The sequence below is a fragment of the Chroicocephalus ridibundus genome, chromosome 2 (assembly GCF_963924245.1).
Source record: "Chroicocephalus ridibundus chromosome 2, bChrRid1.1, whole genome shotgun sequence".
Taxonomy (NCBI): Eukaryota; Metazoa; Chordata; class Aves; order Charadriiformes; family Laridae; genus Chroicocephalus; species Chroicocephalus ridibundus.
In genome coordinates this window covers 36349875-36374997 of record NC_086285.1, presented here as the reverse complement: position 1 = coordinate 36374997, position 25123 = coordinate 36349875, and the positions used below count along the sequence as shown (strand labels likewise).

The following is a 25123-nucleotide window of genomic DNA, read 5'->3' as shown; positions in this document are numbered from 1 at the left end:
CTCTGTTCTTCTCCACACTTGTTTCTGGCACTAGCCAGTACCAGATGCTGTAAGAGTAAAGTGCACCAGTCCTTTATCCTGAATAGTTATAAAACATTTGCCCTTTTGTCAGACTCTTACTATAATCTTCATCAGGGTGACTTATGATCTTCTGTGAAAAAGGCTGTCTTTAAATGATTTTTTCAAGTTTATAGAAATTGCACATCCTATTCTAGTAAGTGTATACTTGATTGATGGTATATACAAAGATGAATAAATTTATATTATAAGGATTTACTTTGGATATATTTGGCAAAAATAAGTCTGTTTTCAAAGGTGGTGTATATTACTTCTACCGGCAACAATTGCCATGACCTAATGTATCAACTTGAAAAATAATGCTCATTTCATTTAAATAAAAAAAGTGAAAATACAAAAAATAAAATCCCCAAACACCAAGCTAAAGAAAGCAACGACTGTAAGTAACTGTAGCAGCTGCAATAACAAAGTTGCCCCTTGAAGTGAAAGCGGGGCGGGGGGAGGAAATAAACACTTCCCCCAGTGAAGTAGCTTTACACTGTATCATTAAATCTCACTTGACGAAATTGAGATGTCTTGTTCAAGACACTTGCAATGAGAAACCTCAAATTGCGTTTGAGGCTATTCTCTTCCCACTCCCAGAAACTCCCAGCCTGCAAACTCTCACTGGTTTTGGCTCTTTTCTTCTTTAGTTTGTTTTCTTCCCACAGTTGTATTCCAGATGGAAGATTTTTGAACAATATCACAGAAGTATTTGTCAAAAGAAGCAGCACACAACATTCTTCAATACTGAGTATCTTTCAGATTGTCAGTATGTCAACACAGGATCACTGAAATGAACCGTGCGTTCGTAAAAGTGGAGGTAGTGGTAGGAGAGAGGCACCACGCACCCCTTGTCATCGTCTCTGGATGACAGTGGGGAGTACAGAGGACAGTAGGGCTGAAAGATGTAGAGGACAGTGACTAGAGGCTTTGGAGAAATATAAGGAATGATAGAACGAAATGAGTGATAAGAATTTCTTACAGCTTTATATTTCTGCACTTAAACTCAGCTTTTGGCCTTTGTGTAATATAAGTATCATTCAAAGCAGAAGTAGAAAGACATTTTCAAATCATGAACAGATTTCAGGGTTCTGTAAAACGTAAGCAGGCTAAAGTCTTATTTCTAAATGCATTTCACTTTATTCCTGTCAGTGTTGTCTTGCCTCTTTTATATGTTTGAAAAAGCAAATTTAAACATTTTGAAAACCCTTAAGACTGAAGTGCAACTCAACGCACATGACTATCACGTTTTTTTTCTTCTTTTCTTCGAAGCCCTAATGGAGGGGGATATAAATACCTCTGCAAAGTTACATTGGTCAAACCACATGTTTAGTGTGCATCAGTTCAAGCAGATTTGAACATTTTTGGGTTTATCTTGTTAGAGCCTTCAGACTTGGTTAATTCATCACTAGCAGCACAAGACTTGAGGAATACTTCTGAAGTGGGATCTTTTGCTGTAAGATGGAGGCCCTATTAATAGTGGCTTGCGGGGATAAGGAACCACTAACACTGTCTTTTGCCTGGATGTCTGGCTGTATGTGGGGTGCTCCAGATGTGCTGTTAGAATGGTCACCTGTGGGAAGATAAATTCATGTTTTCCAGTTAAATAAACATGCATCACGTTTTATTTAACTTATAGCCCAGAAATCTGGCCACAACATGCTGGATATGATATATGCCTTTAAAATACAAAGGGGTTGTCATAAAAAAAAAATAATGTGCACATTAAAACTTGATTATAGAAGGATCATTAGCACTTGAAGCGGGTGATAGCATGCAGATGTGCGTATAGAAAGCATGTATATAAATATGCATGTACTTTTCACAGCTATTGGAAATAAAGCAGCTTTGTTACCTGCACAAATTGTAGGTTTTGCCATGGAAGATGCTGCAGAAGTTCTTAGCCTGATAAACAGAATACAGCTGCTGAAGTAGAGAGGAAGGCTGCGGTCCACCTGAGTCCTCCGGCAGGTGGCATTCCGACGGATCTGAATCCAGTAGCCAGCTCAGAAAGCCCAAGTGATGCAGATGTTGAGAGAAATGTCCAGATCTGTTGAGACTGCAGTGACTCAGAGCTAGGGGGCTTCTGCCTTAGCTTTCAAATACGTTCTGTCATGGGGCTGGTGTAATCTTATAGGCAGTGACCTTTAATTGTCCTTCAGCATTGCAGCTTCAGGCTGTAACTGCCATGATTGAGTATTAGTAAAATTCCTGTCATTAAGCTGGACTGTGAGAACAACAGGTAACATATTATAAAGTGCATGGTAAGGAAGCTGTACCTTCCTTTATAAAGAATATTTTATTGCTGTCACAAAAATACTCACATTTCTGCATGCAACTGTATTTCAGAGTACTCTGAAATGACTGTGAAAACCAGCATTGCTGACATTTATTTATTTATTTATTTCTGTGACCAGTGGTGAACAAGTCCTGATTCAGTATGTTACAGGGAAGATCTAATGGAAGAGTGTTTAGTCGTTTTGGATAAATCATGGCAGCCCAATTTGAACTGTTTGCTTTCACACAATTTATTTAATTTACTACCTGTGAAATATCCTGTTCTGTGCATGTGGACATGAAGGCTGTTTACTCTAAGTGGATGTTGTTGAAATAATATCTCACTGCTTGCTCAGCTGAAGAAAAGTCAGGCCTGCAGCGTCCCTGGAGTTGGTTGTGAATATAAAAACCCAGTGGTTGATTATGTACAGAATGTTAATTGTCACTCTGCTCTGTTCAGACATAACTAATGTGTGACTTAATTTAGATACATTAGCCTGAGAATCATTACATTCACATGGGAAGAAATGCATTTGTCACATGTATTTACTTTCTCATGCTTAATGCATAACGTCCAACTTGACAATTCCTGCACTTGTTGGTGAATTTAAGCCTCTTATATTTGCTGTACAAGGTGGTTAAACTGCTGGTTTTAACTTCCAAATGCCTCATGCGTTTCCCACATCCTCCCCTAGCTCTAGGAAATATTCCAGGCAGAGGGAGTGGGGCAGGGAGGAAGATGGAGAGTATGAACTAGCAACAGGAGATGTGAGCTCTGTCTGAGCAGTCTGTGGAGTCCCCAGGCAAAATTAATACAAAGTCAGATCCCTTTACACAAGGCAGGAAAAGCAGTGCGCTGCAGCATTTACTATAGTGGAAACTCTAATTAGCTCTGTATGCTAGAATTGTGCGGACAACCCACAAGAGCAAATGACAGACTTTCAAAATGAGCTGCTGGAGTAAAGACAAATTTAATCCAATTTTTGGGAATGATACTGAATTTTTTAATAGCTTGGTGATTGGTAATGGGTCAGAACTTGTATGGCTGGGAATGCTATCATTTATGTGAAAGCAAAATGTGGAGCGTAAAAGCTTTTAATGCAGTTTTGGGTCAGCCTAAATGAACTGCGCTTTAAGGTGGGTGTTTTGGGAGGCACGAAGATACAGTCAGCTTTCACTGGATGCTATTCAGAGCCTGACATGTGGCTCCTGTTTGTCCCACTTTCAAAATCTTTGTTCAAAAACCTAATGGTGCTGAAAGGAGAGAAACATAAGGAAAGAGATCAGAATCTTTTCCTCCAAGTAATTAAATAATTTTTTTGTACTTCACACATATAGAAATTACTTGGATTTTGTTGTATGGGCTTTGTAAATGAGCTGGCGTGTGGTTCTATTAGCATTTTAATTCACTTGACTAAAACGAAGAGATGGGATACACTGCCAGGTGCTCAAGAAATGTGTTGTGTTGTACTGTACTCTGTATTTCTTGACTTTCACCTTTTAAAAGTATGATACTCATTCAGCATGATAAGCGATCTATTCTTTAAATCATTTCTTGGTGAAGCAATTGATACTGGAGTGTGACAGGAGATCCTGCTTGGTTTGTCACTGTATTTTATATTATAGTTTGGTTACTGACTTGAAGCGATCACCTTCACTGTTCATCTGCCTAACTGGTATTGTAAAATCACACTAGAGAACAACCTTTCAATGTCTCAGTCTGGGAACAATGTGGGAATAGCCTCAGCAACAACCATTTTATGATTGTCCCAATTAGCGTGCGTTTTCTGCTCTGGGAGATCATTCTAATGAGGGACATCAGGAGGCTGGTCCTTCAGGCAAAATAGGAACTATTGGTCCTTTTGAGTCTCTGCCCGTATGTGCAGGGTTTCAGAGCTTTGTTAGGCGATGGTACTGTATGTGGTACTTTTCTCGACATCTTTGTGTTGCTAACCACAAAATGCTGCTCATAAATTTCATCCATAGAGAATTTGTTACATAGAAGCTTACCTCTTCTACTCCAAGAAAGCCAGTAAGTCTTTCCAAAAGGATATTTTTGCAGCAGTCTCTTTGTTGTGCATGAAGTGAGAATATGCTCAGACTACTTTGCTCTTTTCCCCAGACGCTGATGAGCAGTCAGGCGAGTTAGCATGCCTGAGAACGACAGTCTGAAACTGGAGCTGGGGGACTGCTGCCTCCCATGGCCACCTCGTTTGCTTGCTGCTAGGACAGACAGTTGACTAATGTTCTTATTTTTGAGTACAGAAGAGAAGACTGGAAGACTGCAAATGCTGATGATGTAACTTTTCCAAATGTAATCCTTCTAACTGCCATCAGTCATTCCAAGATTTATCTTTAATGTGGTGTTCCATGTAAATCCTTGTCATTTTGGAGTAAAAAAAGTAAAAGATTTGAGTATTGTGGACATATTTTATTATGTGTTCTCAAAAGCAGTATAACGTAATGCTTAGAAGAAAAGATTGGGTACATTTTATATGGAAATTTAAAATTCTTTTGCCATTCACAGTAATTATTTCCACATTCCTCCTCCATCTCTTTGCTTTCTACATGCATTTAATTTTTCTACCTTTTCACAATTAAATGCATAGGACAAAATAATGAAATTCAGTTGAATGGTTGTGAATTAACTGTCTGTATGGAATAGGTGTATTTTTTTTTTCTAGAAGAAAGTGTGAGTTATCAAAATGCTTTGATGTCTGCAAACTCCAAGTTTTGTGGTCAAGACTTGATGAAAACTTTGTACATAGTTTCAATCTTGAGCGGCCTTTGAAAAGACAATTTTGTGTCAAAAATGCAATTTTATGGCATAAGCTTTCTAAAGGTGTTTTCTTGCTTTGTGTTCTATATTTTATCATGTAAAAAAGATGTACTTGAATGAGTTCCTCAGACCTTTTATCCTAAATGTATCATTTGCTGGCAAAATTCTGGAAAACACAGTGAAAGATGAATATTAATAAAAGTTAAGGGAAAAATATGTAGGTCAGCATGGGTGAAGAGGGCATGACTGCCATCTGTTAAAAAATTAGCTCTGTGTTATGTTTCCTGCAACTTCCTATGTTATTATTTTAGATATTTTTTTATTAAAAATAAAAAACCCCAACTTTTTAGCTCCTTCCTCTAAGAAATGGCTTTTTTTAAATTTTATTTTCCTTTTCAGAAATTAATCAAGTGCATTATATGAAAAATTGTGGAAAATCTCTTGTTAAGTAGGTCAGGATGCACCTTATGCTGCACCTACTCATAATTAACCACAGGTTTATTTTATTTTTGTGTTGTAAGCTCTGATGGTCTAGAAAAGTCAGTACCATATGCCAGCATTTTAGAAACAAACACAAAAATGATGAGAGGTTGAGAGGGGAGTAGGGAGAAGAGGCAAAGACCAAGAATGGTGGTGCTCTTTTAATATTAAGCAGTTTAAAGGGAATCTACGTCACTTGTAAACACTTCTGTTTATTGCTGCTTTTATAGCCTATAATTAAAATCCAGGTTGTTCAGTTGCAGTTCTAGTATAACCAACCTCAAAAATGCTATGAAGCAACCAAGACGCTTGACTGCACATGCTATAAAACTCTTCGTGTTGTTGTCTGCTGTCTCTATAGCCTGTCTATGGTGACTGTAACTGAAGTAAAAAATGAGTGTACTCATTAGAAATAACAAATATGGATTGTTAAATTGTAGCATCCTTTCACTGAGCTCAAATCAAGTTATTTGTAAATTATTCATTCTTTCATATTGCTGAAGCATCATAATTAAAACTGCTGATCTTTTAAACCTCTAAAAATTCTTGAGAATGGGAGTGTAGCTGAAGCTTTTTTTTAATCATGTGGAATTTCTCTTGTTGTTAATTAAATTCAAATAGATAGTCAATAGCTTGCAGTAACCTAAATCAAAATGTAAGATTAGGGACAGAGTATCTTTTCCAGATCTGTCTGATCAGTTGAAAACAATACAGCTTCTACTTTCTTGCCCGCAAGTTGGTGATGAGCATCCCTGCATTTTGGCCAAAGCAAAGTATGTGAACTACCCCCTGTGACAAATGGCTCTCCACTGAAGCAGATTAGGGAGGGTTCCTGTGATTTTTAAATTATTTTTTAAAATTTATTTTCTTTGTAGGGGAACTACTGGTCTCCAGAAAAAGGACAGTTACAAATTGCTTGGGAGCAAGAATTTGTTTAACTGCAGTTATAAAGTGAATATGAATTTGAGCTCTAACCCATCAGTGGAGACACCGAACTGCTACTGAGATCCATTAAAGTTCTCAGCAGCTTTGTATTAACTCTGAGCTCTATTGCTGGAGGCGGGCCATATTTTTACATTGGGATGTCATATTGTAGTAGACCTGTATAAACAAACTTAGTGCATTAAAGCTCTATACATCTTCCTTGTTCTGGGCTGTCAGTAATAGTATTAAATTATTCACAAAGTCTTAATTGAAGCTTTCCTTTTTGGCCAGTCTCCTAACTTGCTTTTAGATTTTGTTCCATTGTAGCTAGGCAGTGGCAGGACAAGATCTGACATGAAAGCGCTTACTCTGAAATAGACTTTCTGTTCTTCCTGAGCATGGTTGCTGCTTCTGCAGCTTTGTGTTCACGTTCTTCTTTTTTCAAGGTCAAAAGTTCTCTTACCAGCTCTGTCCAAGTAGAGCCTCTAAGGTAACCCTAGATGGATTCGGATTCTCTTCCAGCATTTCAGAACTTGAGGAGTTCTGTCACGTGAGGTGGGGAAAGGATCCCTTTTATGGTCTCTTTCCTGCTCAAGAGCTACCTTGTTAACTGAGTTAGAGGCCCTCATCTCTAGCCTGCGTCTTCTTTTTCTGACCCAGCTACTGTGATTGGTATTTTCCTATTTCGTATTATTTAGGCAAAACATTGCATGTAATCATTCAGATTTATAATCTGGTTTCCCATATTATGCATCTTTCTGCTTCCAGATCTCTTTCAGTTCATCTTTATCCTATGCCATGAAGATAATTTGCAGAAAACCTGATCCTTGGAACCTCTTTCCTGGTTCCCATTGTCAAAGTGTTCATTACAGTCATAAATATGGATGGATTTAAGGCCAGCTGTGATGTAGAATCTTCCAAGAACATGGTTTGCTCCCTCTGCACCTGCATCTGCTTTTCTCGGTTCTTGTCACCTGCATAAGTGTAGGCGATATGTGTTTACAAGCAAAGGGACAGTTGCAGGCATTGCCCTGTCTGCCCTTGAAGAGCTCTAGCCCAAGCCTTAACATCTTTAATTTTTATTTAAAAGAAACACTTTTCTGTGTACACTTTTTTATTCGTATTTGCATATTTTTTAATCAAAGGCTTGGAGTTAACAAACACTTACCTTTTGGCATTAATAACAAAAATTCTTGGCACTCGTAGTACTAATTGTCCTCAGTATACTTTATGTGTGTTAATTGTTCCCTACAGCGTATCTCTAAGGTTATTCACACATTGCATGTTTAGAAACAGTGTGTTGGGAAGTTAGTGGCCCCTCGCCTAAGATGATGTTAGAAAGGGTTAACACTGATGTGCTAATCCTGCCTTTTTTCAGAATACTACACACCTCTTTTGATGTTTCAAGCTATCTTAATATGAAAGACCAATATGTAGAAATAATGTGCATAATATTGAAAAGAAAGCTGTAGTTCTGCATTTATAAATACTGATGTTGTAAAGTAAACTGAATAAGGTGTACTGGAATGGATTTACAGACAGAAGCCTCTAATGATACGGTAAGTCGATCAAGAAGAAATGCGACATTTTCATAAATCATGGTCATTACACTTTATAAAGTGCATAAATGAATTTCTGTGTATCCTAGGAAGAACTGAATCTTGCTACCACGGTCATTAAAGTTAATGAGATTTAAATTTTGAGCTAATAAGCCTGCTTTTAAAGGAGAAGCACTAAACATTCTTAAAGGGAAGTGTTGTTTCTGTTGTAACTTTTTTCTTTTAGGAATTAAATGACATACACAAGACATACATGTTAATTCCAGTGTATCATGGAAAAACAGCTATCTGGGAGGGGGACCCTAGTTTTTTGGTTTTGGTTTAGTTTTTTTAGAAATTAGATATGCCAAAGTGTGAAAACCAGAACGCCACATCAAAGAGGACAATGCAGGCTTGTTGAATCCTGCCACTTTTTAATGAACACATCTAGTTTTCCTGCATGAGATAAAGGATCTTGGTGTTGTGTTTGTTGTTCATGCATACCCCATAATGTTTTTCTTCAGATTTTTGTGAAGGATCGTGGCTGGGCTACCAAAACTCTTCCATTTGCTGTTCTACCTGAAACCACAGGTGACTGGTTTTGGGTTTGTTTTTCCATAGTTAAATCAACTATGTATACTGGTTTAATAAAACATATTGCTTGATGTCAGCCTTGGTAGATTTATGCATCTCACATCATTATGCAGCTGATCAGGTCACAAAGAGACAGTCTGATTCAAAGTTACATGGATGCCTTCAGTGATTTGACAGGAAAGTGATGTCTTTTTCTTGATGTACAGACAGTACTGTCTTAAGATCTTGAATTACTACATGCTGGCAGACTGACAGATGTTTCCACGAGAAGGCACTGACTTCCAGAACTAACATTGTGCCTATCAAAACTGAATCTAGGAAAACAAACAGTCTGTATTTCAGTAACGTTTTAGCAATTGCAAGTGCAGTGTTAAAAAGGAATAAGCCTTGGGGCATAGTGGACTATCTTTGTTTTAGTGAACAAAGCAAAGCTTTAAATAGTAACAGATAGCAGAAAAATGAGAGGCAACCAAGCTAGTGCCAAATGGTAATGTTTCCACTCGTACCAACTCTGGGACGTTATCACTAACAGATGGGCCTTTCCAAGGTTTTTAGTACAGACTGTAAAATGATACCACGTGCCTGTTACTTTCCTTACTGGAAATGGTAATAAGCCCTTCTCTCTTTTCTATTGCCTGATCATCCTTTGTCTTTTCACTTGTAAGGTCTTCCCTAGATGAATGGCACTTCCCATGCAAACAGACCCACTGCTTCTTTATTGAGCACAGGGAGGGCTGTCAACCTCATTAGCATTGCTGTATGCAGTGTATCTGCTCCCAGTCTAGAATTTGATCCCAGCTCAGTAGCTGTTATTTTCTGCTCCATCCTCTTGATAGGGAGACTGTGGACCCCTCTGTTACTGGGTCGCAGACTGGTTCCTATGGCCCCCCAGCTTCTGGCTTCTCAGTCAAGTGTGTGAGAGTCATGCTAAGAGCTGGAGGGGACACGTGGGACCCCACTCAGTCCAGTGGCTCCTGCTAGAGAGCCCTGAGCTGCTAGGCTGTCCCTAGGCAAGGCTCTTTCCAAAAGGGGTGGGGGGAGAAGGAGAGTTATTAATTATTTAGGACCTGACTGTGGGCTAGGTCAGTCCTTTAAGTTATGATTCTTGACTGCAATTAAAAGTTGGGTGGAAAAGGTGGTGTGACAGCTGACTACCATAGTAATACAATGCCGCCATTACTGCATGTGTTTTCAGTATCACTAGTCACCAAGATTTTTAACAGATCTGTCTAGACTATATACCCAGCAAGTTTTTTATACAAGTGTAATCTATCGCAGATCTCCTGGGGAGGGGGAAACAGCGTCAAGATTATACATTTAAAATGAATCATGTTGCATGGAGTATTATAGTTAGGTTCTATGGTGGATGTGAGGGAAAGGTGGTATTTTTATGTATGTATTTCAAGATGCCAATTGACCTACTTGTAAATTTATGTAAGATTTTTCTAATAGAAGGATAGAATTATTTGCCCCAAGGGGTAGTGAGACAGCAGATATTTGCTTTGCTTCAGGAGAGTCTGACTAGACTTGACATTGAAGCATATTCTTCATTGATGTCTTTCTTGGGACGTACTCTACTAGATTTTTTCTGGGTTTTTTTTTGTTTTGGTTTTTTACTTTCCTTACACTGCAACGTACAGGATTTTCTTTCATCAAGTGATGAATGTTATACATGAAAAGTCATTGGTGTTAAATGGGGTGTGTTTGTCATTTGTCTCGCTTTTTTGCTTTCTCACTCTGTGTCTGTTGATTAGACAATTAGGAGAATTTTGCCTGAACTACATTTTCCTCTTTTGGGTCACTGAAATGGTATGGTTTCATTACTATGATAGCCTCCTCAAGGAAGTGGGCTAGATGGAACTAAGTGTTTCTTTGCATAACGGACTACTTCAGAGAGTAGTATGTGTCCATGGCTAATGAAAGCATCAGCTCAACACAGGCTGTGTTGGGTGATGTCTGCAGAGAGCGCCTACGATGGAAGGCAGTTCTGAAATACTTCCTGTTACTGTCAGTCTCCCTAAGCTGTTTGAACTTTTGTTTTCAAAGATAGTTTTAATAACTTAGTTGTTTTAAACTGCTTTATGTTTGTTTCTGCAAGTTTTCTTCTATAAAGAGAATAGCTAGCAACAGGACAGTTATTTGTGTGCTTTGTCCTTCAGTAGTATGAGTCTTATGGTAATTCAGGAAACAGCTAATACCCTCCTTGAAAAGACATCTCCAGTAGTTGTACATGGTGTATCTGTAGTCTATAAATAATTCTTTCCTTTTTTGAACCAGATGAGACACTGGGATAGATTAAAGCTGACAATTTGAAGTATAACAGAGAAAGCCATGAAAGCATTACTTGAGAAAGACTATTGCTTTGTTTATCCAGGTGGACATGAGTGAATGTAACTTAATAATAGCTACAAAGCAAAGGTTTCAGCACGAATTCTTTTTTAATTCTATGAGAGTCACTCAATGTTGCTTGCAGTTCTATTTTGGATTGCTCAGTCCTGCGCTTGCTGTGGCCACATGACTCTCCTCAGGCTGTTCTTCGTATTCTTCTGTGCACAAAACCTTAATTGATTACAGTTATAGAATGAGATGTATGCTTCCAGTTCTGCTGCTCAAAATCTCTCGTCAGTGTTCTTTCACTGCTGAATCAGCTCTGAAGCAGCTGTTAAGGCTTTATTTTTCTTCCAGAGCCATAACAAATTGCATAATGTTGATTTTTACTGCAGTTTTCAATTGTTCTTTTTCTAAATTTCTGCCTTTTTTAAGATGTGGAAAAAATTGTGTTTTGCTGTGAGCTTATTGTTTTGACAGTAGCAAGAGATGAATTGTGATACTAAGAAGCTGCTTTGAACTCGTGCAGTTTTAAAGGTTTGAGAACAACTTCGGATGGTACTTTTTTTAAAAAATAGGTCCTCTCATATGTATACATTAATTGATGTAGAACGATAAGGCTCTTAGTAACAGATGATAAGTAGAGATAAGTGCTGTTTATGGGTTTAGGATGTAGTAGCTATAAATAATATTTGATACTCACGTATTCTTAATTCTTTAAAATGCACCTGGCAAGGTCATTTGCAAAAGTACTCTCTTGGCCTACTTTTGCTGTTTTTGACTAGATAGCGAAGAATTAGGCCAGTATTTAGCACTTGAGAAAATTCCTGTCCTAAATTTATTTGGATTTCCCTCAGCCTCACGCCTCTGATGTGTCTTTTGGGGTAGGCCAGATGGAGAGGCACTGTGCGCTCCAGAGGAAAGGTGGGCACAAACACAGTTCTGAGGCCGTCCTGTGGTACGGGGAGGACCAAAGTGTGTTGAACCTGAAGTAGGTGGATCATGACAACCTCAAAACATCAGTTTTAGCCGCAATTTTAGCATAGGTAGCATAACACCAATTTTTATGCCTGCTTTAAAGTTGTAATTACTCTTGTGCCTGGTAGCCTTAAGTTCCATGGGTAATGTAAAATATCAGTTGCCTTAGAGAGGCCCAGCCACTGCTGCTGGCAGCCAGAATATGCGAGTCAGTTTGGGATGCAGGATCAGTGTTTTCACACCTTCCTAGAAGAATAGGTGGGTTATTGTTGAAGGACAGCCACAGTTTTCTTTTTTATTCCTGAACTTGAGGAGAATTTTAAAAAAGGAGCACAAAGTAGTTGCTGGAGCATGCAGCAGTTTTCAAAGATGATTTGGGGCCATGCTCGTTATTCATATACACTTTCTTGTTCAAACTGGGAAGTCTCAAGGTAGTAAGTTACATTACTGGGAAACCCCGATAAAATAATAATAAAACACTTTGGAGAGAGGGCACGCTTCACTCCTGCCTTCTTCAGGTAACAAAAGCCTCTTTTTCAGCCCATGTAGTAAATTAATTTGAAGTAATAAAGGAAAATTCAAAAGCCTAATTTTGGAAACAGACTGACGAAATACTTCAGGTGCTCTCTGTCAGATTTACCCCATCTGTCTCCTGCCCTTAGTTTAAGCACTTCTGGTTAGGTGGCTGAGTCACCTTCAGCTCATTTGAATTCTGGAAAAGTGCCCGTCTCTCTCTTTTTGATTCAAAAAGGACAAATGACATTGCCCTGGGAGATCTTAAGTACTTACTTAGGTGGCTAAGTCTGTGTCTAGGTAATGTCAATGTTAGCAAGTAGAACAGTGCATTAAAAGCAGACCTTTGTAGCGAATCAGTTAAAGGTGAGGACCCAGCACCTACACCGGGATGGGACTAGTCAGGACAGCTCTAATCTGGTGCCGTGGACTCAGTGCAGTGAGCACTGGATGCACTCCTGGAGCACAGTTCATCCAAAAGAGATTTGGTTTCCATGTTCCAAGACTGTCCTGCAGTGCAAACCGAAACGTGGGAAGAGGGGAGGACCAGGAGATTTGCAGCAGAAGTGCCCTTCTGCTCTGTCCTAAAATGCTAATGTACACACACAACTTCATTTAGACTCCACACCAAAAACATGATGATAGAAATACTCTTCTGATTATATGACTTCTTTTTGTGTGAAAGTCCATGAGACCTCCTTTTTTTTCAGTTACCTGACACTTCCAGGACATCACAACCATTGTGCTGTGTGTTCAGACAGGCAAAGGGCGTTGTGTAACTTACATCTAGTGCATCCTGAAGATACACTCGCAAGGTACTGATGACAGCAACTTTCAGTGCATTTTGCTGCAAATTAGAGCCTGTTTCTTGCCATGAACTCTGCCAGTCTCTGCCAAAATGCCGGATAGTCACTGATGAAAGCCAAGTGCTGAAGTGCTCATTTTGAACACAGAGCAGTGAAGAGGACAGGCGATATCTGAGCAAACTGTATGCCAAAAAAGTAAAGCACTTGCTGCATGGTACTTTCAAGGGGTTATCTGAAAGATGAGTTTGCAGGAAGCGTGTTTCCATTCTTCTTGTGAATATTTGACCTCTGCTTGTTAATAGAGATGTTACCATTAAACTCTTTTACTAAATGCAGCTTGAAACTAAGCAAGAAAGTTATACTTTATACTCACTCTGCAGTTTAAAACCTGCATAAATTGAGATAAATCTAAACCTGCTAAAAGCGCTAGTCCTTAATGAAATGCCACACAAATTTACCTTCCAGATAGGAAGCGACTATACCTTCTCCAAAATGCACTATTCCAAAGCTCAGTAGTAATTTCAGTGTAAAACCCATGCACTAGCCCAGTTCAGGCCGTGCTATCACATTGCTGTGCTCTTCTGGTTTTCTTCAGCTGTTGCATTGCGCTCGCTAGTTTTGTGCCTGTCTGATGGAAATAATTGCCAGGCTGACTCAGCAGTGACAGAGCCCCAGCAGAGCTCACTTTCTCACCCGACGTTTGGAGACTTGGGCTGTTTCACTATTGCTGCTGAGCATAGATTTGGTCTGGGGGTAACTGGGTATTTCTACCTAGGTAAGGTAAACACTAAGAAGAGAGAGACCTTGTTTCAGGTGAAAAGAGGGCATATTGTTGAAATGTTACAATAAACTATATTGCCACAGAGGCACTATAGATTGGAAAAGGTCTCTGTTTGGAAGTTGGATGCTTCAGACTATGGCAGTAGGTGGAGAGGTGTTCTGCAACATAATGTTGTCTTCGTCTTAATTATAGCACCGGGTTTTACTTTTTTTTGGTGTTTTTGTTTGGCTTATTTTTCTGTGTGTTTTTTTTGTTTTTGTTTTTTTAAAGGGAAATGAATTCATAAGATACAAAAAGTGGTTTACTAGGGATCTGAAAATGCTGCTTCTCTCGGTAATAGGTTTTAAAGCCTTTTCAAGAAAAAATGAATGGCAAACTTCAATAACCAGCGATCCCAGTTCAGGACTCTTCTGACAGGTGTTCATTCACCTGATGAAGTAGTGCCTCCCTGTTTTGGCAATGATATTTCTCTTCCCTTTGTGCAAACTTCCTTACCTTTTTCAGTGGTGGTTCTTGCACTCTTCCTAATGTGCAAATTCCTTGCCCAAGACAATAAAATCTGAAGTGATAGACTCCTATAAAGCTCCTCTAACCACCCCAAGTTTTGGAAAGCATCACCCTTTTGTTATGTCCTCTGTTTGGTTTTAAAAAATATATGCAGTTACCATGACAACTCTTGCCCACACTGGAAATCTGTTATTGGGAGTTTCTGGCGTGGCTTTTATTTGCATATGCTGCGAACAGGGCTGTTATTAAACAGACTGTTCATTATTCTTCCAGTCACTGACTGAGACAACTGATGTGACAATAGTTACAACTTTCTGGTTCCAGGTAAGAGTGGTCATGCACATTTCTATGCAGCTGCGTTTGCATGTTCACTACTTTATAGAGGTTTTTTTCCCCCCCTTACAACCTGAAGCCATGCTTACTTTTGTAAATTATCAAGGAACTGGGAAAAAGAGGTATTTTTCTGATTACCCACCATCCTTTTTGTGAGACATTTTATTAGATGCTTTCTTCTCATTTTGAGGCTGTTTTGGTCCATTTTATACACATATTTATTATACTCTATGTGTGCCTTTATTAATCTTTTAAATGAATTTACATCTTTAAAAAGATGCTTGATACTGTACTTTGTCCTCTGAATAAACAGTGAAGATTAAAGCATGCATTTAGCATCCCGAATTCATGTTTTTCCTGTTTGAGACTTGAAAATTGTTGAATTAATTTCTAATAATGTACAGTAATGCAGACAGCTTGTATTACCAAAGGCTTTATTATGATTCATGCTACAGGATGTCAGTAAGAGACAACATCTGATAACTTGGCTTTTTGTTGTTCTTTTCCCTTTTAGAAATTTCCATGGGATGCAGATCATGCCTCTGGACTGCATTGGGGTAAAGGATGAGTTCTGTGTTTCTTTCAGGAGTCTTCCAACACATTTTTTAAATTACCTTTTAATAGTGTTCTAAGTAAGCTTATGTGAAACAAATGGTATTGGATCATGAGTGAAGAAAGAAGCTTTGGTGTATCCCAGAAGATGTTGTCTCCTTCAAGAAGTACTAGCAGCTGCTCCTCCAAGCAGGGAAGTCGACAGGTAATGCAAACTTTTTTAGCCAAACTGAAAGCATTACTGAGATTACTTTTGCTCTTGAATATCGGCGAATCTCTTAAACTCCATTTTCCTTTTGCTTGCTTATATTATTTCATCACTTCTTTGTTTTCCTTACTCTCTCGTCTTTTTTTTATTGGTAGCAGCATCTTGGTTTGAGTCAAATGCAGTGAACACACATTACTGAATAGCAGGCACTTGTAAAACTGGAATGCTACCAACGAATTTGAATTTCTGCCACGTTGTGTGTATGGTGTCTTAATAGGGAAATATTGCGGCTGTAGTGGCTTGGCCTTAGTGGTTTGATCTCGAAATCCCAAATTGTCCCTGTAAGATACCACTTTTGTGGTAGAATATTGTGTAACTGCTCTGCTTATTTCGAGTTTCCAGGGAAAGGTGTGCGTGCATGTGTGAAAGAGAATGCACTTTTGTGAAACTTGACATAGGGCCTCTTTGACAATGAAAAAGTGCCTGTGAATGCCTGTGTGTGCTGGTTTATTGCTGTAGGATTGTAGTTATGAAAATAAGCGTTTATGTAACGTGATACATCTGGGTGCCTAATGCAAAGGATGCTTTATTTTCTGAAGATGTGATGCTATTCTTTAAACCTTAAAGTTTTAAAAGACATGTGCCAGTGTTTGCACCTGACAAGTGAGACTGCTGAAGACAGCTTTTGTGTCTGGTCAAGAAACATTGACTTGCAGCCACACTGAGAATTAAGCTTAAACGTGCTCAATCCATGCTGGCAAAATCACGAGCAATAAGCTCAGCATAAACTTTTATTTGTACAAATGCTGGCTTAGTGGAGCTCTTGAAGTTGCCTCAGGTTGAAATTTTAATTGGAATTGAGCATCCTAATCCCCCAGAAGCTTTGGAGACCTCAGCTGTGTTTTGAAATAGCACCTGCTTTTCTGGGACTTCTGTCCCTGTACATGCAGTTGGCGAAGCAGACAAATCTCTGAACCATTTATGCCTTTGAAAGTGCCGTGCTTGTAAGAAATGCTGTGCATTTCTAGTATACTGAGCAAAGAAATCCTTGCTTTCAGGATGCCTTTTTTGTTTTCCTGCAACATTATTTTTTATATCCTCGGTATGAGATTACCTTTAAAAAGTGTAATTTAAAACAACTTGTATTGTCTGTTTCGACAGTTCATGTCTATCAAGTGTTATCACGTAGTATTTAAATAATAAGATTTACATGAGCGTGACTAAATCCACTGGTGTCTTACACAGCCAGTATAAGTAGCCATACTTAACGCATAAGCAATTTCTGCAAGAACCTCACTTACTGCCGTTTAACGCGATCAAATCTGTTGGCTAGCCCAGGCTTTTGATACTATTATTAGCAGGTCCCATTTCTTAGCCATTTTGTTCTCACCTGCTGTCTTTTGGAGAAACGGAATAATCCACTAAGTTTTAATGCCATCTTGTCAATCCCCAATGTTTTATTCTTTGATCCTGTACAAAAATGCAAGGTGTACCTGACAAAGGTGAGAGATGCAACTTGATGTTTTATTTGCATTCCTGGTACATGTACTCATTCATTATATTCAGGCAGATGGTAAATTGCCTCGTGCACCTATCAGGTCAAGCTAAATGGAGGCATAAAGTAGGTTGTTTCCCAATGCAATATTGAAGGGCAATACAGTTGATATTTCTTCATGATAATCTGGGGCATTGTTTTAAGTATCTCCACTTTGATCAATGTTTCAGTATTAATCTTTTCATGGTCAGTCATTGCAATACCAAGTAAGTAACAGTATACCTCTGCATCTGGGCAACCTACATAGGTTGACGGATTGTCCATGTTTTCAGAAGGTAATGATAGAGGTGAGCCCACAGAAGTTGGGGAGTTTGTGTGACTTGTTATGTGCTCGGAAATGGTCACTAAGCAGGGCTAAAAGCTCTGCTTGCTTGCTTTCTTTTTCTGTATAGTCAGAAAATTTACAAACACGTTTTTCAGAAATTATATGTGCTTCTTAAGGTTCCACTGGTCTTCTGATATTTTTGTTTTTAAATAGGAACTTCTAATATTTGTAAGGGATACTTTAATACTTTCTCTGTTTCCTTTTTTACCAAGTGCAATAACTTTCTAGCTTGTCCTTTGACTTTGTTTGCATCTGCTGAAGTGGTCTAGAGGTCTTCCTTCAACGTAGCAAAATTTAGAAAGAAAAAAAAGAAATTCTAAATTACAGTTTCTTTCAGCATTGTCAGTGTTTATGTGCATGGCTCTGTATTGCTTTTCCTTCCTTAATTCCATGATGTTTGAGGTGTTTTTCATATGGCTGTTTTTTCACACTGAAGTTATCTTGCAGTTTACAGAACAAACTGTTTTGGTGGGGAAAACAAAGATTTAAATATCCTGTGCAGTATGCACTCTAGATATTTACTTGAGAATAACTCCTGTATGTCATTTTCCCTTATCTTTTTTTTTTAATTTATTTGTTAGTTATGGTTTGTGGTGGAAGCCTGTTTCAGTGAATGTTTTGTAGTTATACTTTTCTGTGCTGCATGTGGGAAGAGGGACCTTTAGGTCTAACAGAAGCCAGTACTCTGCAAGACTCACTGGCCTGGGCACAGCAGTGTCACCGTTGGGTGAGGAATGGATATTTTCTCCCTGTTCCGGTTCCCAATAGACTCTGGTCTTGCAGATTATAAAGATCTTTACCTTGCTAGATAGACCCTTTCTTCAGTGGTGTAATTCATACACCACATTCTGAAATGTGCAGGGGAAGGGACCTGGACAGGTAATTTGTTTTTCTGCCCAGAGTAGTGGGATCTGGGTTTTGAGTCTCTCTGATTTCCTAGCCACAGACTGTTGCAGGTACACGCTAGCACCAAATAATAAGAAGCTACTTGAGACTGTGATATGGAACCCTCGTAGTGTTCAGTTCTGGGCCCCTCTGTACAAGAGGGACATTGAGGTGCTGGAGCGTGTCCAGAGGAGAGCTACCAGGCTGGTGAGGGGTCTGGAGACCAGGTCATATGAGGAGAGGCTGAGGGAGCTGGGCATGTTTAGCTTGGAGAAGAGGAGGCTGAGGGGAGACCTCATTGCCCTCTACAACTACCCGAAAGGAGGTTGGAGAGAGGTGGGTGTTGGCCTCTTCTCCCAGGTGAATAATGACAGGACCAGAGGAAATGGTCTGAAGTTGTGGCAGGGGAGGTTTAGATTAGATATTAGGAAGAATTACTTTACTGAAAGAGTGGTCAGGCACTGGAACAGCCTGCCCAGGGAGGTGGTAGAGTCACCATCCCTAGAGGTGTTTAAGAAACGTCTAGATGTGGTACTTCAGGGCATGCTCTAGTGGCAGAGATTGGAGCGGTTTGTTTTTTTGTGTGTGTGTATAGTTGGACTCGATGATCTCAAAGGTCCTTTCCAACCATGAAGATTCTACGGTTCTAGTCCAAGGCTGCTGTGCCCATTAAAATTTAATTATTGCTTCCTGCAGAGCAACATGTGTCAGTGGTGTAGAGCATAAGTAGTGTCCTGTGATGCAGAAGACAGGCCACTGTGCCGAAAAAGAGTTGACTGAAGCAGGTCTGCAGGACTTGGAGAGGCCCACTCCTTCCTTCGCTAAACGTGGTGCCCTTTTTCTGCCAGATGCAACACATTTGCATTGTAAACTGAAGATGCTAACAGTGAATCCTGTTCACCTTTGCCTTGAAGCCCCATAGCAGGTTGGAGGCTACTGCCACATCCCACCTCTCTGCTTTTCTCTGCCCGGCTCCTTCAGTCGTGAAAAGGGATGTCTTCCACAAAGCTACAACTCAAACTGTGTTTTGTGAGGAAGAAAAACTGGTGTTGATCTTTAAAATTAAATTGACCTGTGATCAAAAGAAGATATATTGTGGTAGTTATTTTTAAGTCTAATGTGTTAACTAACTTTTAAAATAGATTCAGTAGGGAAAAGTTTTATGTCAGAAGAGCTGCTTAAAAAACCCTCATGTTCTTAAAAAGAAAATTAAATCATTTCTGCCAATTTTATGAACCGTAACAAATGCTTTAGTTGCAGCTGATGCCAGCCCTTATCCTCCACAAAGCGGGTTTCTATTTTTGGCACTTTAAAATATTCGGTACAACTGACTGCATTTTACACTGGAAGAAAGTCTGGCACTGTCATCTGTTTCGTTCAGGGAGCTGCAAGCACAAGCATCGGTCTGAGAGCCGCTCAAACTCATTACTTCATTCTTTCTCCTGAAATAATTTGCCTTGAGGAGCTGTGTGGTACAGAATATTGCAGAAAATGAGAAGGGATTTATTTTATTAATAAAGAAAATTACTACAGTTACCTAATGACAGACTTATCTCTGAAGATCAAAGTGTATGCTTTTTTTTTCCCCAGTCACAGAGCAGGTATATGCCAAGTGGTGACTATGGGGTGTATTACCAGTGCTGATCTGAAATGAGCACCTCTGGACCTGAGAAAAGCAAAGAGTATGTTCCTCCCTCAGCCTCAAGTGAAATTTCTGCTTGGGCAGCAAATGCATTGTTGATCTTTTTGTGCAGATGTAGGCCCGTAGGGATACAAAATCTTCTGTAGTGTCATAACCTTAAGACACTACTAATCTGGGTATCAGGCTTATGCTAAAATTGTTAATGCCATTCAGCTGGGAGGTTTGGGGTGTGTTTTGGGGGGTGTGGTGGTGAGGTTTTTTTTTAAATTTAAGGCTGTGGTTTGGGGTATCTCTTAGTTCCCTGTTGTGGGATAAGAATCGGTAAAATGGAGCATAATCTGAATGCTTCCAGTAGCTTTCAGGAAATCCTGTATCTCCAATTTGCTCCTCTGCTATTTCAGACAGATGAGAACAGTTGATAACCGACCAGACTGATTCATTTGCCTTCATTTTAGAGAGTAAGCAGTTTTCTTTTGCTTCTGCAGCTGCTGCTGCCAACTGATGCTTTTTCCTCATTAAATTAGATGTCAGATCTCTTGCAAAACAAAATACCGATCAAGATCCTGTAGGATTTGGGTCTAGAGTGAAAGGATCCAAAATGAGTCGCAGCAGCGGTATTTTGAAAAATGTGGCAGTTTTGGGGGTTCAGGTGGGAAAGGTTGGACTCTTCTGGACAGATGTATGTAGAAGAGGACCAGATGCTGTTACTGCAGTGTTGTACCATGCATATATCCAGCAGTTCCCCAAACTCTTAATTTTCTGAGCTATTGCTTGCCTTTTCTTGGGTAACTTAGTTGATTACATTTTGTGCTTTAAAAAGGATCCATTTCTAATTTAACTAAAGCTATCTTTACGTAAAGCTTGCAATTGAAGTGTGAGGTTCCCATGCCAGAAATGTGAGTAAGAGACTTGCCTTCACCTGAGATTTGGCAGGCCATTGGGCCTGTGCAATGGGAAGAAGTGCTCCTACTTCAGCTTTTCTTCCCATTTTCACACTTTTTAATTGTGGAGGCACTTTCTTGGCCACCTCACTGACCAGAACAAGAGAGAGAAATGTGGCTCTCCTACAGGAACGTGGGAGACAGCTTGTGCCTGGACTGCAGGAGAGGCCCAGACAAAATTGGAGTTGTAATGCAGGCCAGTATGTTCTCTGTATTTAAAAATATTACCAAAACTATTTGACACTGTGTATATTCCAGATGGGTGCGTTTGGCTTAACTATTTTTCAGGTTCTGCCTCATCATATGCCCAATGTAGCATGGATCTGCCTCACTTGAGGAGTCCCTTTCTTTCTAAGCTTGTAAAAAAGTGAATCTGGATTCTTTTTTCTTGATTGTGCTGAAATTTGTGCTTGCCTCCTGCAAGCAGACCACTTTATGAACCATACAGTGTGTTTAAGCTCAACCAAAGTCTGTGAGAACTTGATCCAAAGTTCAAGAAAGTTTCTTCGTTAGGTACAACACTGGAATATTGAAAAGGAAGTGCTGTTCACTGGTCTTGACTGCTCTCAGGTTAATTCTCAGCAGAAAAGTTACATGTTTAAATACTGCAGTTTAATGTATTTCAGCTAAGGCAAGAGAAATAGCTTGCTTAGTAATCAGGCAAAACAGCTTTTAAGCTCTTTGGCTAATTTCAAGAAGAAAGAAACAAAAAAATTTTTTAATGTTTTTCTTAATCTTGCAGATGTTCCTGGTAGTTCTTAATTAGAATTATCTTTCACTAGTTCCATCAGGTTTCTCACTTTTTTAACTGTTTACCTTTTTCCAAGTCCCCAACGTGAAATCAGCTAATGTCACGGTTATTTTTTATATTGGCTCATTTAGTAGATCATATTTTCTGAGGAGATGAGATTTTATCCACATGTGGACATTTAAGCAGCTGTTCAGCTGTTACTTAGTTAAGGTGAATTGTAGCATTACACTGTATTTGGTGATACTTAAAGAGGCTGCTCTTTGTCATCATGAAACATGATGATGGATCATTCAACTGGAATGTTCCGTCAAAAAAAAGAAGCCGGGGGGGGGGGGGGAGGTAATTCTGGAGGCTTAGATCTGTCTTTGTACTTGAATAGCTGTCAAACTGCAGCTAGCAAGCTCTAGCTAACTGGCCTTGCATGGGCACAGGCTGGCGCTCTGCTTCATTCTTTGCCAGCTTCACCCTGTGAAAGACCTTTGCTCTTGGCTTCTAGGAGCAGCTGCGGCTGATGTTAGGCTGGTGTGCTGGAGACAGCCCAGGAGGTGGTCTGCTCTCCCTTCATCCTGCTAGCTCGTGATATCCATGAGTAACTTCTGTGTTCCCTGATCTGGTATCGTAGTAATTTACCCCAAAGCAGGAAAGGGTTCATGATCGTTGATAATTTTAAGTGAGTCCCAAAGCAATAAAAATAAAAAATAAAGAGTATGGAGTGTAACTGCTGGTTTTCAATAGGAAAAATATTATTTCATGATCACTGGTTAGAAATGATGGTATCTAAGTAGCTATCAAAATATCTTTTGATCTGGAGGGAGTAAAGAAGCTATTTGTTACCAAACTGACAAGGATAAAACCCAGACCTGTAGGCTTGCAAAATGTGTGCCATAACAATTTTGGTCAGGATAACTGCAGTTTTGACTTACCTTCAGGTAGTAGTACATCATTAGGTGGTCCGTAGGGTGTTGAATGATGGGGGCTGCTCAGCCCCACAATTCTACTCCTTACAGACTCTTGTGTAGTGCTGGCAGAGTGAAGTCAAGCCAGGGAAGCAAAGCAGCTTTTCACTTTGTTCCATGAAGTGCAGTGCAAGGAAAATAATAATAAAATAGTGGAGTGCCACCAGTAATGTGGTGGAATAAAAGATCACATTCCTTGGGCTATTTAATGAATGTCTTTTCAAAGATGGTTTGCCATTATGCCTTGTTACTCAAGTAATGAGCATATTACCTAATGTAATTGTTTTCCTAGGTTTCCGGGGGTGAATTTTAAGGATTCTGGAGACGGATAAATGAGCATATGTAGTGAGTTGACCCTGGCTGGATGCCAGCTGCCCACCAAAGCTGCTCTATCAGTCCCCTCCTCAGCTGGACAGGGGAGAGAAAATACAATGAAAGGCTCATGGGTTGGGATAAGGACAGGGAGATCATTCAGCAATTACCATCATGGGCAAAACAGACTTGACTTAAGGAAAATTAATTTAATTTATTACCAATCAAATCAGAGTACGACAATGAGAAATAAAACCAAATCTTGAAAACACCTTCATCCCTGCCCCCCTCTCTTCTTCGCAGGCTTAACTGTTCTCCGAGTTTTCTCTACCTCCTCCCCCCCGAGTGGCACAGGGGGATGGGGGAATAGGGGTTGTGGTCAGTTCATCACACGTCTTCCATTTCTTCCTCCTCAGTGGAGGACTCCTCACATTTCTCCGCTGCTCCAGTGTGGGGTCCCTCCCATGGGAGACAGTTCTGCAACGTGAGTCCTCCCACAGGCTGCAGTTCTTGAAGTGCTCCAGGATGGGCTCCTTCCACGGGTTGCAGTCCTTCAGGAACAGACTGCTCCAGTGAGGGTCCCCCATGGTGTCGCAAGTCCAGCCAGGAAACCTGCTCCAGCATGGGCTTCTTTCTCCATGAGTCCACAGGTCCTGTCAGGAGCCTGCTCCAGCACGGGCTCTCCATGGGGTCACAGCCTCCTTCAGGCATCCACCTGCTCCTGTGTGGGGTCCTCCACAGGCTGCAGGTGGATATCTGCTCCACTGTGGACCTCCATGGGTTGCAGGGGGACAGCCTGCCTCACCATGGTCTTCACCAGCGCCTGCAGGGGAATCTCTGCTCCAGAACCTGGAGCACCTCCTCCCTCTCCTTCTTCACTGACTTTGGTGTCTGCTGAGTTGTTGCTCTCACATATTTGCACTCGTCTCTCCGTCTGCAGTTGCTATTGCGCAGGTTTTTTTTTCCCCTCTTAAATATGTTATCCCAGAGGCGCTACCACCGTCGCTGATGGGCTCAGCCTTGGCCAGCAGTGGGTCCGCCTTGGAGCCAACTTGGCTCTGTGGAACATGGAGGAAGCTTCTGGCAGTTTCTCACAGAAGCCACTGCTGTAGCCCCCCAGCTACCAAAACCTGGCCATGCAAACCCAACACAGCACAACTAGCACTCTTGCTGATTTTCGTTTCATTTTTGTTTAAAAGTTTTTTTTGAGTCAGTCAAGTTCTTTTTGGGAATACTTCTCTATGTATCTTACAGGGAGGACCACAAATACTTACCTACCTGGTGTAGTTCTGTTTTGCCCAAAGTGTTTCATACTAGTCGTTTTTTGTCATTAAAATCTATACGTTAAAGGATTCTTTGTCTTTTTCAAATCTATGAGGATGGTACTAGCACATGCCATTTCCTGGCAGTTGTTCACAATTCTAGATCTGTCAAATCCTATGGTAGCTGGCAATAAATAATTCATGAGATCACCCATCACAAATCTTGAAACTTATGTTACATTGTCATCAGCAGTTGTTCCATAAATAAGAACTGTAAAAATACTATGAGACTTATTGTCTTCTCTGTTATCTTGCTGCAGGGTCTTTCATTTAAGAGTTCCTGATGGCAAAAAAGAGAGATCCTCTTTTAATTAGAGGTGTATCTGATTGAAGGGTGTTTTTTATTTTTCTTGTACTCTCCCTTTATGTCTTGTTCCTCATAATACTTGAGTTATTTACCTGGATTTTTCATTTGTTGTTATTTTATTTTATTATTATTATTACTTTAGGGAGGCTGCAATTCACACCAAACACAAAACCTTGACTTAATGAATATGGGCAAAATAGTTTTATAGAAAAGGTCTTCATTTTCAGTATCTTTTATTTCTGCTTCATAACCTATAAAATATATCCTTTTAGCATAGGCTGTTTCTGCCTGTGATTGCAGAGGTTTTTTATGCTAAACTGTGACTAGGCTGTGGCTATACACTGTGTATATGTGTGTACAGAAAAATATATGTGTAAAATTCTGGTAAGCAGATGCATTCAATGAAGGAAGCTGTAATAAAATAGTGTTTTGTTTAGTTTGTGTTGTTTCTATCAAAATAAAAAAGAAT

General features: G+C 39.8%; 1 protein-coding gene across 7 annotated transcripts in view; it reads left to right on the top strand.

Annotated features, from left to right (window-relative positions):
* Positions 1–25123, top strand: part of OSBPL3 (oxysterol binding protein like 3) — a 94471-nt gene that overhangs the window by 28596 nt on the left and 40752 nt on the right. For all 7 annotated transcript variants that reach the window (XM_063325031.1, XM_063325036.1, XM_063325034.1 and 4 more), the window contains exon 3: positions 15413–15655. In XM_063325031.1, coding sequence (XP_063181101.1) covers positions 15563–15655 — 93 coding nt within the window. In that variant the 5' untranslated portion in view covers positions 15413–15562. The remainder of the gene's footprint in view (positions 1–15412; positions 15656–25123) is intronic.